Here is a 14,411-nt window from a genome sequence, read left to right as displayed (position 1 = left end):
CTTAGCGTGACTTCAATAACTGATACTGAACTTTCGGGTTGAACGCTTTCGAAGAAAAATCAATTAAACTTCAATTCTCTGCAAATCGCATTCTACGTGCAAAACTACCAGACATTAATCACTCCTTCGATGAGAATGTGTCTTTGCGAAGAGTGTCTATGTTATGTCAAGTCTATCTCATTACGGCTGGACACGTTTAGCGCCTTTAATGCTGGATTGAGGCACACACGCACAACAATAGTAAACATATGACATGCGAGCAGGCAATTCTGCTTAATTCCGACAGTGTTTGCTAGTTATCAGGTTGTCCTTGTTAAGCCTAGCAGACGCATCGTGCCTTTACGTCGGTGACATATTGCATTAATCCAAAGAATACAGTTGATAACTCGTCCACTTGGTAGCATGACCGAAATCGGATGAGAGTCACATGCCTACCGCGCGTATTGACATATCATTTACTAATCTGGTAAACTCAGCTTATTATCCGCAGTGTGTGCGAATGATCACGGGCAAGGTGCAGTGGAAGTAAATTGGAGCCTCATACCCTTCTGTTCTGAGCAGAACCCTTATCGGTCCAGATTCCATGTTGGCATAACAAGACTGGACGGAATGACCGTCGATACGTAGTCCTCTGATAGTATAACCGACACTTCATGGCCATGGAGCACTCATTGACTCATTGACAGTCATTGACAACCGCCATACTTATGAGCCGCAGTCGGACCGAAAGTGTAACGCCGGGCTCCATGGACGTGCTTCACCATACAAACGAGTCATCGACATTCATCGACAATTTTACCCGCCGGTCCAAAAGCAATCATAGGCAGCATTCAATGACTAAAAGGTCTGCCCAGCCCACGACTGTTAGTGTCACGGCCACAATAACCACTGCTGCATATGTTGTACGACTTAGACCATTCGAGAGCCCGGAGTTTTCTCAACAGAATTTATTAATTTTATTTTCAGTATCTTCAAGGTTAGCCAATGCAAAGGCGATCACTTGGAGCGCGCCGGAAAAAGTTTAGAATCAGTGGATTGATGGCCAGTACATAGTCCCGAACGAAGAGTCCCGCCCGCTAAATTGAGTTAATTTACGCGACATTGTGTCCAGTGTCATGTGGCCAAGCTCGCATCTCCAGGGATCTTCTGGCGCGATCGCCTAAAATCCCGGAGTTGAGCTTCGTAAGGACCTGGACATTCAAATTTGGCATCGGTCCAGCAGAGACTTTAGTTGGGTTTGGCGAGTAGTTTTCGATAATTTTGAGCTCACTCTCTACAGAGGTCGGCGAACCACGGTATCCATTCACAGGTCGCCAGTTTGCATTGCTTCTCCTTGATCAAGTAGTCTGTTCACTCTACTGCAACCTCGATGCTAGAGGTTAGGACTTTGGTGAGATCATGAGGAAGCCGAGTCAAGTATATTGAGACAGTTCGACCAATGACTTGGCGGGTTTGGGTTTGGGTTAGGGCTCTTCAACGACAGCAGTGCCCACGACTAAAGTTTCCAAGGCTTTGTTTCCGGCAAGGGGGCATGTGTACAAGCGCAAGCGCAACCGACTTCAGCCACGAATAAGTGGTGTCGACTTAATCAGCTAGGTCCGCTCTCTCACATTAGGCATCATTAGAGCACTCCGAGACTCAAACGGCGAGATTTCACTGCCATAGTTCGAATCCGAACCCCCAAAATACCGGCCGTATTCTCACCAATAGTTCCCACAGCTGCATTATTGCCAGAATATATAAATGGCGCCGATTTTCAAAACTTCACAGGCTCTTCTTCGAGCTATAGCTATACAGTAAACCGAACATGATGTGGCACTCGTCTTTGTTCTCGGCAGTTAACGCGCTATTCGCTACTCAATCTCCAAAGTATGAAGCCAAGTATCCAACTAACAATCTGGCCCTTACGCCACAGATGGGATGGGTAAGCTGAATTGGATCTTCTGTGGCGTTATTGTTCTTAACAACTGTATGTTATAGAATAATTGGAATGCTTTCGGCTGCTCCGTGAATGAGTACCTTCTTCTGTCAACAGCTGAGAAAGTTGCCGCTGTCGGTCTCCGCGACTTTGGTTATCAGTATATTGTGCTTGACGATTGCTGGTCTCTCGGACGCGATGAAAAAGGAAACCTTCAGTACGACCCAGCGAAATTTCCGCGTGGCATGAAGTACGTTGCCGACCAATTACACTCCATGGACTTCCTTTTCGGGACGCACTCCGACGCCGGCTCATATACATGCGCAAGATACGCTGGCAGTCTTGGGTACGAGGAGCAGGACGCGAAGACATTCGCATCCTGGGACGTCGATTATCTGAAATACGATAATTGCTATTACGAAGGCTTGGCCGGTTTTCCTAAAATCACGGCCGAGAGATTCAGGGCCATGAAAGATGCCCTCAAATCTACCGGTCGATCTATCCTCTACGCGATCTGCAACTGGGGAGAAGACATGGAAGTGGGCCCACACGATCGCAAATTCCTGGCGTATGAGTGGCGACATCTACGACTCATTCGATCGGCCTGATCCTCGTTGCCCGTGTACAGGCGAGGAAGGATATTGCTCCCATGCCGGATACCATTGCAGCGTGATGAACATTTTGAACAAAGCCGCTCACATTGTTCACACAAGCATCCCTGGGGCCTGGAATGATCTTGATATGCTTGAAGTCGGCAATGGCGGCATGGACGATGAGGAACACAAGACCCATTTCAGTATGTGGGCCGCTTTAAAGAGCCCGCTTCTCATGGGCAATGATGTGAACAAAATCGATGCCAAGGCACTTTCCATCCTCAGTAACCCAGCCGTCATCGCCATAACCCGTCAACCGCATGTGGCGTTACTATGTTAACGATACTGATATGTATGGCCAAGGAGATATCCAGATGTGGTCCGGGCCCTTGTCCGGTGGCGATCAAGTGGTTATTCTCCTTAATGCTGGTAATAGCCCCAGAATGATGAATGCGACCATTGAGGAAATATTTCGCCATGAAACGGGTATTGCGCCGGAAATCAAGGAAGATTGGGATATCTATGACTTATGGGCAAATCGCATGGACGAGGTCACGGCCCAGAATATAATGGATGGCACCAGGGTGGCTCCCGCCGGTGTTGTTTACAACGCAACAGAGACAGCATTCAAGGACGATCTGGCAGCCGGTAGTCCAGTTCTACTTGGAAAGCTTGTTGGCAAGGTGGAAGCTGGTGGTGTGATTGAGAGGGAGGGTTTAGGGTATGTATCATACACTATTCCTCAAATTGGAGAAGCTCGTAAATTCACAGTTATCTTTGAAGTGGTGACTCTGTCTGGAAGCTGGACCAATTCGAGGACCAAAAATAATAGCGCGAAGTGAAATAAACAGTGTACGGTAACATAGCCATGTATTATTCTCAAAGTAAACCCTGGAGCCTGAACCCTCAAATTATTCATTTCAGTTTCTTATGTTATCATATTCCTATAACTGACGTCACAAATAGAAGTCACAACTGACATCACAAAATCAAGTACAGGTAATCATATTTTTCTTTTCTAGTCTGTTTAGGCCTCGTCAGTTGTTGCATTATCGTTGACCAGAGTGTATCTGTATCTGGCTTTTCCGTGTTTCATATCTACAACTGCTCTGTTGGCTGATTTCATCGGTATTTTCTGGATCCACGGTTTGATCCTTTTGGCTGCGGCAAGTTGCAACATCTCTTCGATTTCGGATGGTGACCCAATTAAGCTCCCGCTGATATTTACACCGTGTACGATCAACGAAAAGGCACTAAAGCCGGGTAGAAAATCTTCAGGTGCACCAACTTGAACAAATCTACCGTTAGGCTTTAGTAATTGCACGTAGCCAGACAGTGGCATGTCCGACGATGACACGGTAGATATAATCAAGTCCAGAGAATTTGAATGCTTTTCAGCCCAGTTATTGTCCTCATTTGTCGCAATAAAAACGTCGGCACCCATCTTCTCTGCATCAGCTTTTTTGGAGCTTGTTCTAGAAATCGCCGTAATCTTTTCGGCGCCGAGAGCCTTGGCAAATAGTAATCCAAAATGGCCTAAAAAGAATAAAGTTAGACTATACTAATCATTGTCTGAGATCAAGCAATTAATTTAGCTAACCTAATCCTCCGATTCCCACTATTCCGATAGTCTTAGCCGTAGTTCCGCAGCCGTTTTTCTTCAGTGGCGAGTATACCGTAATTCCACCGCAAAGCATTGGCGCCACGTCTGCTGAATCAAGCTCGTCAGGAATCTTAACAACAAAATGTCCTGGAGAGCGATTATAGTTGGCATACCCGCCATAGCTCCTGCTGCCATCTGGATATGTTGAATTGTACGTATCAACGCGGTGCAAGCAGCGAGGTTCCTCACCAGCGGAACACATAGCACACTCTGGTTTCAGGCAGCTTCCAGACTGCGCCCCTACTCCGACACGATCACCAACTTTGATACCTCGCTCTTGCTGTGCTTTAGAACCTACACGAACTGCTTTTCCAACAATTTCGTGTCCAACGACGCACGGGTACATCGTAGGGCCCCAACCGGAGCGCAATGTGTGTATATCACTGCCACAAATTCCGCAGTGTGTAATTTCTATATCGACATCGTCTTCAGTGAAAGTCTTTGGCTCAAACTCGCCCCATTTCATGTTGCCATCAGCGCCACTCTCGTCGTAGGCCAACCAACCCACAAATTTAGATTCAGAAGCCATTTGGGTTGTCAATTTGAGCAAGTATATGATGCTTTGAACGTGAAATCGAGATCTAATGAGTAACGTATTTGCGACAACAATTTATAGACCTGGGCGCTCAATCTCGACTCTCATCGGACATTGAACTTCTCTGGTGAGATCGCCGAAATACGCAACCGAAAACCGAAAACAGACCGAGGATGGGCTAGCTGTATCTCATCACTTAATTTTTGAGAAATCAGCAGTGGTATGTGCAGAATTGGCGATATCATTCTTACCCAGTCTGACTTTTAGCCTTCTTGTCAGAGTTCAATGATGACTGAGGAGGAGTCATGTCGCTTATCGCCAATGCAAGTTGCTTATGCGCCAAGGACACCTTATCTCCGCCAATTTTCCAGTGCACCGTGTTCGAGAAATATACTCCCAAAGTTAGTATTATCGAATGACAACTAGTAGACGTCAACCAAAGTTCTGGTGTTATCATCACTCAGCAACTTAACCAACTAGCACTACTTACAATGAAACATTGACTAATGTACGGAGTTTCGGAGATTTGGAATGCAAATCCCAGTGACCTTAAATTTTAATAACGCCGTCCGTACTATGCTATGTTTGTGGAGCAACATCTTGATTGCATATTAATAAGCCCTAGAAGAGTGATTTCACAGAGGAGCTTGACGTAACTAAGTAACGATTCTCACGATAACTTGCACTATGACCTGTGTAAATACCAGCGCAATGAGTGTGGTTTTTGGGCGATGACAATCGGCAAGCCAGGTTCGTCTTTTATTTTTTCAAGAACCTGTTACTTGCTATAAGCTAATAATACCTATTGACAGACTGCGAGGGGGTTCGCGTGACTACTCTTGAAGATACTGCCGCAATTTTGGATGTATTTCAGCGGCATGGTCATAGTGAAATTGATACTGCTCGCATATATGGGCAGGGCTCATCGGAAGAGTATCTTGGGAATGCCGAGTGGCAAAGACGAGGATACAAAGCTCTACCCAACAGATGGCAGGAATATGGGATACCTTACACCGGATATCTACACGCACAAGCCGGAAGACTTACGCGGTGGTCTTAAACGCAGCCGAAGCGCTGAAAGCAAACAAAGTAGACATATTTAGGGTGTACACGAATACAATTCTGTCTATTCGCATTCGCAATTCGCAGCATGGACTAACGAATAACATGTAAGCTGAATGAAAATGTGAAAGGGAATAATATTCGCATATTCGTAATGACGGCGGCGGCTAGAGACTATCTGGCGATTCCTGCCTCAGAAGTATCTCTTTAGAGACTGTTTAACAGCCGAAGAGATTTGCTAGGCCTAACGCAGACACTCCCTCATTGCACCATGAGGAAGATAACGTTGTTAAGGGATATGTGACGCCAACGACGAGTTTGAAAATCTAGTTCAATGTATTTAAGATGTACGAAATTCGAATATTTTATTCGCGTTCGTATTCGTGAGTATGAAATATTTAAATAATCGCATTCGAGTAATTACATCCTCATCAAGAACACTTGATAAGGTTTGCCCATGTACCCTAAATTCCTTCAAAAACATGACGTCGCCCTCTCTAGCACACTGTACACTCGATCACACTATAGGCTTACCCCACTAAGCATTTGCGCCACCATCAACGCTCCATGCGTCTCCAGTTACAAAACTACTTTCGTCACTCAAAAGAAAAATAGTTACTTGAGCAACCTCTTGGCAGATCCAGACCGCGGAATTGGCGTAACATACTGCCGATATGAACCACACTGGCGCCTTGCGTTAAAAAGCCGGGCCTCAAGGCTTCTGTCAGAATATTGAATAATCCTTTCACATTCAGGTTCAGAATGAAGTCATATTCTTCCGCACTGGTTGTCCAGATCGGCTCTGATCCGAGTCCGTGTCCTCCTGTTCCTGCAAAGTTCGCGACTCCATCCAACTTCCCGAAGTGATACTTTGTCCTTTCTAAGCAGTTCCGGACAGCAACACGATCAGTCACGTCGACCACTTGTGCAAGACTCTTGTTTTTCTGTTCGCTGTCCAGCTCCGCAATGACCTTCTCTAATTCCACTCCATTTATATCGCAGAGCGCGACCTTGGCTCCAAGCGCGAGTAACGTTTTCGCTGTAGCCATGCCCATGCCTGAGGCAGCTCCGGTTTAGACTGTACTATATTAGTAGCATTTTCCTACGTATGGCAGAACACATACCTCTTGCAATTGTAATAGAGCTGATCCAAAAGTATAGGTTCCGAACAGACAGCCAGGTGATGGTACAGTCGGCCAACTCCAGCGTCAAGTACGAACACTGAGCATACCAAGCAAATGCATCTTCCTGCCATATCTTGCGATCATCCCAGTTAGTCTCAATGGCCATTCGGCATCTCGCCAGATCCCCAAGGCACTCCAACCAAGTCCCCTCCTCTGTGGGAATAAATTCATAGAGACGCGTAAGAATCTTGTAAGTGAAGTAAATAAAGGGCACAAGCGAATCAAAAGACTCTGGCAGAAATGCAGACTTTGTTGATAAACTGTGCCACCATTATGCTAGCTCGAAGCAACTCTCTTGGGATAAATCAGTTTATCAGGTAGTCAAACGGGGTTTAATTGATCAGAAGATTAATATGTCTGTCGTTCAAAGATATGTTTTGTCTTCGAGCTTCTTTCTTTTAAGTGGCGGCACGAGACTAGTGAGGACAGGAATGGCTCACTCTAAAGAACAGAGTGTATTCGATCCATCAATTTGAGTTTGAGCTTTTAGCGCCGCATAAGCAAGTCGCAGTGGACTTAAGCGACATAGTCGATGACGTAATTTAGACTCATGAGCCATGAAAGCCGTTCCAGGCTCCACGCACCCCTAAGAAGGTTTTATTACATTTGAAATATACTTAATAAAATATCTTTCTTATATGTTATACCAAGCTGTAGATAAAAAGACGAGAACCCAAAAATAAACCCTTACCCCGAGCTTTCGCGAAATTGATAATTAAGAGCCCTAAACCTGCTCGTACGAAATTATAGTACAATACCATAGAGACACTCGACCTTGCATAGTGCTACTACTTGTGATCTCCTCTACTCTTTAATTTAACGAGCTATTAGAATTGTCGTTTGCAGCTCTACAGCAAGATTTGGTGCAGCTACAGTATTTATGATATGATCGCCTAATCCTACAGCAGCGCCGAAAAGATACGGAAAGGGCAATCAGTGGCTTTGCGTTGTATCATCTGCGTCGGCTGAGTACGAATTGCCTCATGTAATTATAGGTTTGAGTGAGCACGCATGCAGAATATAATTTCAGACTTAGTTTCTCAAATTAATCGATGCCGAGAGAATGGCTTCAGAGTTAATGAAGCCTGCTTATGCGCGAAGCACAATACCGTCTATTCTTAGGATTCTGCATTGAACTCTGGCTGTGCAGCAGATATCAACGACTTTACCTACTGAGCGCACAGAGTCCGCGTAGATGTTTCCATCTTATAAAGGACGCGTGAGCGTCGTTGTAGCCAAGGGTGGCCTTGAGTCCTTGACAAGACTAAGCAGATCATTGAAATTACGGGGGCATTTTATGGATAGTTCATAGGAGCGTTTCTCTTGGTGCCGCAAAATGTCTTACGCTTATTGCATCCAAGCGCACAATCAACTATGTAGGCAAATTGCTAGCCTATTCTGAAATGATAATAAGACAACTAATGTATCTCCTCAGGTTGGACGCCGTCCACTAACGCATGTCCGACACCTGAAAGCGAACTCCACAACCGAAGCGGGCGTCCTGCAATAGAATATCAACAGATCCGCCAAGCAAGAGTCGTCTTTGCGTTTAAGAGATTCTGCTGTTTCAGCAACTTGGGCTTTGATTTACTCTGGAGACCCGTCGTCGAAGGTAGACCCATAAACATGAAACTGAGAAGCAGCAGCATCAGGAGCATCAATACCGCTGCTGCCATTATATATAGTAGACCTATTAGAGTAATTTCTATCTGTTCGTCACGATCCACGGCTTCGGCTTCTGCGATCGATCATCGTCAAAACAGTGAGTAGACAGGGGTCGCCCAAATCCCAAACTGCCCACACCTCCATTTTACGTTCCACGTATGATTTTAATTTATCGCGTGACTAGAGACCGGGTTTGCCAGCTCAAACGAACAACAATTTTTTCTCTCCACGTATCTCCCTCCAATAATTGGTTGACAGAAATAATTCTGAGCAGTCACGTATAACCCAGCCCCATTTAGACGCAAACCCTTCGCTAACCTCCCAGCTGTATGGGTCGGACGGATCGCAACCCCAGACGATAAGACCTCTTCCTTCAGACCCGCCTACCAAATTGCAGAACTCCACGAGATCAAAACAAAGTTCAGCATCATCAAAATCCACTCCTGCGCGTAGTATATTGTCACGCAGAGTGGGAGATGGAAGGAGATCTATCCAAGGATGATGGGGTACTGTCCGTTGAAGAAGAGTTGGACGAAGCATTGGCGGTGAGTGGGAGATATCTAGTCCTTGATGACTTATACAGGTAAATGGAGACTCGGCATCGTCATTCAACCATTCCATTGTGAAACCCATCGCAGAAGTATTGTTTACCAGCGCTCGGAACACGTTGAACTTGATGAGTGTAAGAAGATTGTCGACATTGGGGGAGCCTTGTATCGAGAGCTCATAGGCACATTTTTCGTAATTGTTCACGATATTTTGTGCCTCGGTTAGGTCTAAGTCGCACAGTCTACCTGGAAGTGGTCCAGTTACATTGGCTAAAATGGGTACCAGGCGGCTAAAGTCTCCGGACGCCGTGATCGCACGATCTGTCATTGCTTGCTGCGTCAGCTGTCGATCGTTCTTAGGACCAGAATTAAGTCGGCTAGTCGTAGGATTGATGGCAGAGTTCGGCTTGGGGTGGCGTCTTCCTGAAGGACAGAAAGGAGTATCGTTAGATAACCACGTTGGAGCTCTCAATGCAAAAGCGTGCAGTGCCAACAAACTTACTATAAGATCTTTGGTGTAATCGATTCTGTATCCTCCGTTGAGCAACTTTGCTGGTAATCCCTGTCCAATCATCCTCTGGGCCGCGCACGTCGCGATGCCGCATCATAGGACGCACTGGAATGGACGTTGGCATTGAGAAGGTGACATTCTCGTGTGCGAGTACCATTTCGTCGTCATAAACGTCATTGACGTCATTGTACATTGTGTTTAGAGCCAGACACTAGAGTCGGAAATACGAAGGGGTGAAACTAGCACGAGAGGCAAACGTTAGGGAGTTTCCAATGTGAAATGAGACTACCAAATAAGAGCACATATGAACCACCACAGAATATTGGCTAGGGTTAGGAAGCTCGGGGAACGTTCCTGTCAACGAACCCCCAAACCCAAACTCTACTCTTTGCCCACGAAACTTAAAGTTTGTTTTGTGGGTCGACTTAAACGACTTGATTTGGGGCTCATTTAGTGTTCATCTCTAAACTTAACCCACAAGTTTTTGGTCCTTAAACGCAAGCGCAGATGTAAGCAACAGTTCGCGTCACATTCTATCCTGCTCTGCAACCATTCGTCACAGTCTTCGTGGATATTTGACGGCATGAGCAGTCCATACTGGCAAGAGTAGTTTACGAGTCAGACGCCCTCTCTCAATAAAGGAACAAACCTCCAGGAGAATTTGGGCTTTATGTCGTAATGGGTTTAAGTGCTCGTCGGATGGCGTCAGGATTGTATCTGAACCTCGCAACGATACGCTATACCGATCAGACGCATTGATGAGAATCCCAAGCAGAAATAATAAAGACTTTTCTGTGACAGACGGATTCTAATATTAGCCCACCGACAGCATCTTCAGGATGAAGCGAGTACGACCACGCACCGGTTTCAGCCATCAATGAGGCTCTCTCTCCATAAGATGAACTGATACTGGCAGCGATAAGAATTAATATCCAATAGAGATTACTATGTGGGTATTTTCGTGGAAATTAATAGGCAGGCCATGGGAAAAGTGCAGCGGTTTGAATCAAGAGACAGGATTTGCGTGTTTAAACCCTAACCCTGACGACTGAGCTTACGCTACGCCAAGGCCAGAGTTGAGTTTAAAGGTATCCTCATCTTCAATCACAACACAACAGATGCCCAGTTCCCCCGGAACAAACCAATTGGCGTTGTGCCAACTATGAACTCGAGCAAATTTGATGATCTCAATAATTTAAATGGGCAGATTGTTAGGAGGCGTCCGCCGTTGAAGACTCGCGCTGTGAATCGACCACGGTCAAAGTGAGGACTCCACGAAACTCTAATAGCAAAATAATTAAGGCTCACAATATTTCTTATGGATGCAAAGATAATCGCAGGCTTCCCATGCAACCCGCGCAGGACTTGGCTAAGCCCCGAAAAACCACTAGCTGATTTCGATGACAACTTTACTTACCCGGGCCATTCCACCTCCCTGCAGCAATGCGCAGGGTAATGCGGCGCTTAACTGTGACTGTTTTAGAGTTTCGCCTCCTTTCCTCCCTCTGCATTCATGCAGCGCCGGTTAAATATACAGAGTTTCGAGGTTGTTTTTGAGAAAGAGAAGGCGAACTATGATGTGGTCTAGGGCGGGACAAGTTTCCTCGATGCATTATATGACCAAATTTTGTTTTGGCGAGTAAGTTAATACACGGGAAGCAAGAATTGTGCTAGTGAAGTATGATGGATGTTATGTCATAGTAGCCTAACCCTTCATGTCCTTGGAGAAATAGGAGTAGGGCGCCCCAAGATCGCAATACTCCGCTCACATACCACGCGTCCAATTCACTACTGTCCCCTTCAGAAGTATTTGTTCATGAAATATATCTGAAGTATCTTGCCAACTGCGACAATCTTTTGGAGTAGCCCCGAGCACTGCCGAAAGCCTTGTAACGGCGCGCCGTCCGGTGACGCTAACTGTAAGAAGCATCTTCGTTTCTCGACAGTGTCTATTAAACACTTCCACAGATTATCTGAGAGTGACTGCGGGCTATGACCTCGCTCGAGTAGAGCGAGAGCTATTGGAACTGCGTTGAAGACACGGCCCCGATACTTGAGCGCGAAAGGGAAACGACACGGAAAATCGTTATCAATGCCTCAGTAAGAGTCTTCCGATTGGAATCGTCACCGCAAGCAATGTATTTGGTATTTCAGGCAGTCGTCGGAGTACGGTACCGAGACTCCGCTCGGTCAAATGTGCAGCTTCTCCTATTCATGTGCGACCTTAGCTGTATGGTAATAAACATTATGCTTAACCCAATTCGGTTAGTCACACTGGTAAATCGGTCCCGAAGACATTCTCATCATGAAATGCTCCTGCGGTTTACTTTTGCGTTCAGAGTGACCGCACAGGCTCAAGGCCTACAGATTGTCGCCTCTTGCGCTGGTACGGACCTGCTTCCGCGTGAGAGCTTTTGATCCGTGCTTCGGAAGCATTTACTCGGATCAAGAGTCTTCGGGTCCACTCAAAATCAGGTCGTTGGTTTTGCGCTGATGCCATAAGCTTTTGTTGCCGACATGGTCTGTTAGGCATCTCCGCGTCCACACACATGTCGCTGACCTTCTCAACACAAGCTGTGGGAAGATCAATGATTCGTCAATCTTCGGAATCCCCAACACCCACAATTCGGAACGCATGTGCCCCAGAGCCTCGGAACGGGGAACTCCATACGTTGAAGCCCTGATGTTCGAAGGAATCTCTCCACAGTCACTTCACGGAACTTGTTTTAGACAGTGTTTAATCAAGGTGAGTCTGCTTTCGCTATTTATAATAGAGGTGTATACCCCTCGGTTTTGGCAAAGGGAATGCTACGATAAACGCCATGATAACAGTTCAAATTCTTCTAGTGCTGCTGTCTTATCAGACGATTCTCTCTTTCGCTTCTCCCACACCTCTTGATTTCGCGCCCATGGACCACCTTGTACATGGGACCTACGAGCCACGCTTCAGCGGCCTCCGCGACTTGCTGAGCAAGCATATTTCTACGGGAGATGAGACAGGTGCGCCAATAGTCGTCAATATCGACGGCAAGAATGTTGTTGACCTCTGGGGCGGCTATTTCGACGAAACTCGAACCCGCAAATGGGAGAAAGACACCGACGTCTTTTCTACCACGAAGACCATTACCAGCCTTGCCGTGCTCTTACTCATCGATAAAGGCATCATCAGTCCCTACGAAACGTCGGTACCTACTGGCCCGAGTTTGCCGTAAATGGGAAGCAAGACATTGAGATTAGGCACATCATCTCCCATACCTCTGGTGTGCCAGGATGGGATAAGCCAGTTACGCTGGCTGACATCTGCAACTTCGACAAGGCAGTGACCCTGCTAGCCGCCCAGGCTCCATGGTGAACTCCGGCAACTGCATCTGGCTACCATTCCTTCACTCATGGCTTTTTGGATTGGCAAAGTCATCCGTACGTCACAGGCACGACACTTAAAGACTTCATCGCGAAGGAAATCGCTGCTCCTTTGTGTGCTGATTTTCAGCTTGGGGGTAAGAAATCCGACTTGCACCGCGTTTCCGACGTCATTCCCTGGCCAGACGCCGATTCTCCTTCCAGTTGTTCTCCCGATCGCAGCTCTATTTCTGCGCGAGTGAACAATAACCCCCCCCTTCACACCCGACATGGCCAATACCGCCATGTGGCGAAATGCTGAATTGGGAGCCTCAAATGGGCATGGCAACGCACGCTCTATTGCAAAGATTCTCTCCACTATTTCTCTTGGGGGATGTGTCGACGGGAAATGCCTTCTCAAGCCGGAAACCATTGACTTGATTTTTCAGCAAAGTCGAATGGGACAGACCTGGTGATTGACATGCCGGTACGATTTGGCATTGGATATGGGATAAGGAGTGAAGGAGTGGTGCCTACTTGGGTGCCACAAGGAAGAATATGCTTTTGGAGTGGGCTCGGGGGATCGGTTGCGATTATGGATTTGGACAGGAGGATGACGATTGTATATGCGATGAACAAGCTGTACCAAGTTGGGCTGGGGTCCAATCTGTCGATCGAGTACGTAAGTGTGATGGGGGTGTCTGGGCTTCAGTAAAGGGAGCAAGTTTAGCTGCAAAGCGAGGCTATTGTAGGGCGATGATCGCGGTGTTGTCGACGAATACTTGCCATGGGGAATAGTAGATAGCTGCTCTGGAAGAGATATTGTGATAATGCACCCCTGATTAACCCGCTGTATGTATTCATATGGATGCCGAGTCTATATTCATGAACCTGGGGGCACAAGCCTGGAGCCCCGAAACATCACCAAAAATTGCTCAAGATGAAATTATTAAAAATAGTCGACTGGAGGATGATATAAATTTAGGCCCGAGGTAAACCTACACCCCTTCCTTTTTAGGCTTAGTCATGTTTTTCTACGGTTGTGGACAAAGGTTGAGGTGTGTATCTCATAGACAGAACTTTTCGGACCTGTCTGACGATTTCGCAATCTAGGGGGTTGTTTCCATTGGTTGCGTTTGTGTTGAACCTTTCCTTTGTCGTATGAGAGCTACATCATGGCATAGAGCATGTTGCTCAACTAGCGGCTGTATGCGGTCACTATATTAGCTCAGCAATTTGAACACTGAATCACATTTTCTTGCAAATAGTTCATTCCGTAATGACAAGTGTTCTGTCTCTAGGGCTGGACACGAATACAATTTTCTCTATTCGCATTCGTATTCGCAATTCGCAGAATAAACTTTCATTCGCAACGAATAAAATGTCGGCTGCG

General features: G+C 46.4%; 6 protein-coding genes across 6 annotated transcripts; 3 read left to right on the top strand and 3 right to left on the bottom strand.

Moving 5' to 3' along the window:
* Window positions 1–1,416: 1,416 nt before the first annotated feature.
* V1508DRAFT_24727 (glycoside hydrolase superfamily) lies at window positions 1,417–2,679 on the top strand. Its single transcript, XM_066936374.1, has 2 exons — window positions 1,417–1,924; window positions 1,981–2,679. The coding sequence occupies exons 1-2, from the start codon at window positions 1,808–1,810 to the stop codon at window positions 2,524–2,526; spliced, it is 663 nt and encodes a 220-aa protein (XP_066792750.1). The 5' UTR covers window positions 1,417–1,807; the 3' UTR covers window positions 2,527–2,679.
* Window positions 2,680–2,831: 152 nt separating this feature from the next.
* Window positions 2,832–3,292, top strand: V1508DRAFT_435435 (uncharacterized protein; the record flags this gene model as incomplete). Its single annotated transcript, XM_066942066.1, has 2 exons — window positions 2,832–3,232; window positions 3,283–3,292. 2 exons carry the CDS (start codon window positions 2,832–2,834, stop codon window positions 3,290–3,292), a joined length of 411 nt encoding a protein of 136 aa, XP_066792749.1.
* V1508DRAFT_426772 (chaperonin 10-like protein) lies at window positions 3,287–5,177 on the bottom strand. Its single transcript, XM_066941609.1, has 2 exons — window positions 4,112–5,177; window positions 3,287–4,047 (listed from the first exon to the last, which is right to left on the bottom strand). Exons 1-2 carry the CDS (start codon window positions 4,701–4,703, stop codon window positions 3,539–3,541), a joined length of 1,101 nt encoding a protein of 366 aa, XP_066792748.1. The 5' UTR covers window positions 4,704–5,177; the 3' UTR covers window positions 3,287–3,538.
* Window positions 5,178–6,499: 1,322 nt separating this feature from the next.
* On the bottom strand, window positions 6,500–7,024 carry V1508DRAFT_426766 (uncharacterized protein; the record flags this gene model as incomplete). Its single annotated transcript, XM_066941608.1, has 2 exons — window positions 6,933–7,024; window positions 6,500–6,877 (listed from the first exon to the last, which is right to left on the bottom strand). A coding segment is annotated over exon 2 (287 nt), but the record flags the coding sequence as incomplete, so codon positions are not given.
* Window positions 7,025–8,821: 1,797 nt separating this feature from the next.
* On the bottom strand, window positions 8,822–9,872 carry V1508DRAFT_406799 (uncharacterized protein; the record flags this gene model as incomplete). The annotated part of the gene is made up of 2 exons (XM_066938801.1): window positions 8,822–9,591; window positions 9,671–9,872. 2 exons carry the CDS (start codon window positions 9,870–9,872, stop codon window positions 8,822–8,824), a joined length of 972 nt encoding a protein of 323 aa, XP_066792746.1.
* Window positions 9,873–12,292: 2,420 nt separating this feature from the next.
* V1508DRAFT_24656 (uncharacterized protein) lies at window positions 12,293–12,949 on the top strand. The gene is made up of 2 exons (XM_066936372.1): window positions 12,293–12,425; window positions 12,527–12,949. Exon 2 carries the CDS (start codon window positions 12,589–12,591, stop codon window positions 12,889–12,891), a length of 303 nt encoding a protein of 100 aa, XP_066792745.1. The 5' UTR covers window positions 12,293–12,425; window positions 12,527–12,588; the 3' UTR covers window positions 12,892–12,949.
* The last annotated feature ends 1,462 nt before the right edge of the window (window positions 12,950–14,411 follow it).

The sequence above is a fragment of the Lipomyces doorenjongii genome (assembly GCF_038497915.1).
Source record: "Lipomyces doorenjongii strain NRRL Y-27504 unplaced genomic scaffold V1508scaffold_104, whole genome shotgun sequence".
Lineage (NCBI taxonomy): Eukaryota > Fungi > Ascomycota > Lipomycetes > Lipomycetales > Lipomycetaceae > Lipomyces > Lipomyces doorenjongii.
The sequence above is the reverse complement of the archived record's forward strand: the minus strand, read 5'-3'. Positions and strand labels throughout refer to the sequence as shown.

Bases quoted from the DNA above. Each gene is read 5' to 3' on its own strand.
- V1508DRAFT_24727 (XM_066936374.1), top strand. From the start codon at position 1,808: ATGATGTGGCACTCGTCTTTGTTCTCGGCAGTTAACGCGCTATTCGCT. The intron at 1,925-1,980 runs GTAAGCTGAATT...TGTATGTTATAG, and splicing joins TTACGCCACAGATGGGATGG to AATAATTGGAATGCTTTCGG.
- V1508DRAFT_426772 (XM_066941609.1), bottom strand. From the start codon at position 4,703: ATGGCTTCTGAATCTAAATTTGTGGGTTGGTTGGCCTACGACGAGAGT. The intron at 4,048-4,111 runs GTTAGCTAAATT...TATTCTTTTTAG, and splicing joins AGTGGGAATCGGAGGATTAG to GCCATTTTGGATTACTATTT.
- V1508DRAFT_24656 (XM_066936372.1), top strand. From the start codon at position 12,589: ATGGACCACCTTGTACATGGGACCTACGAGCCACGCTTCAGCGGCCTC.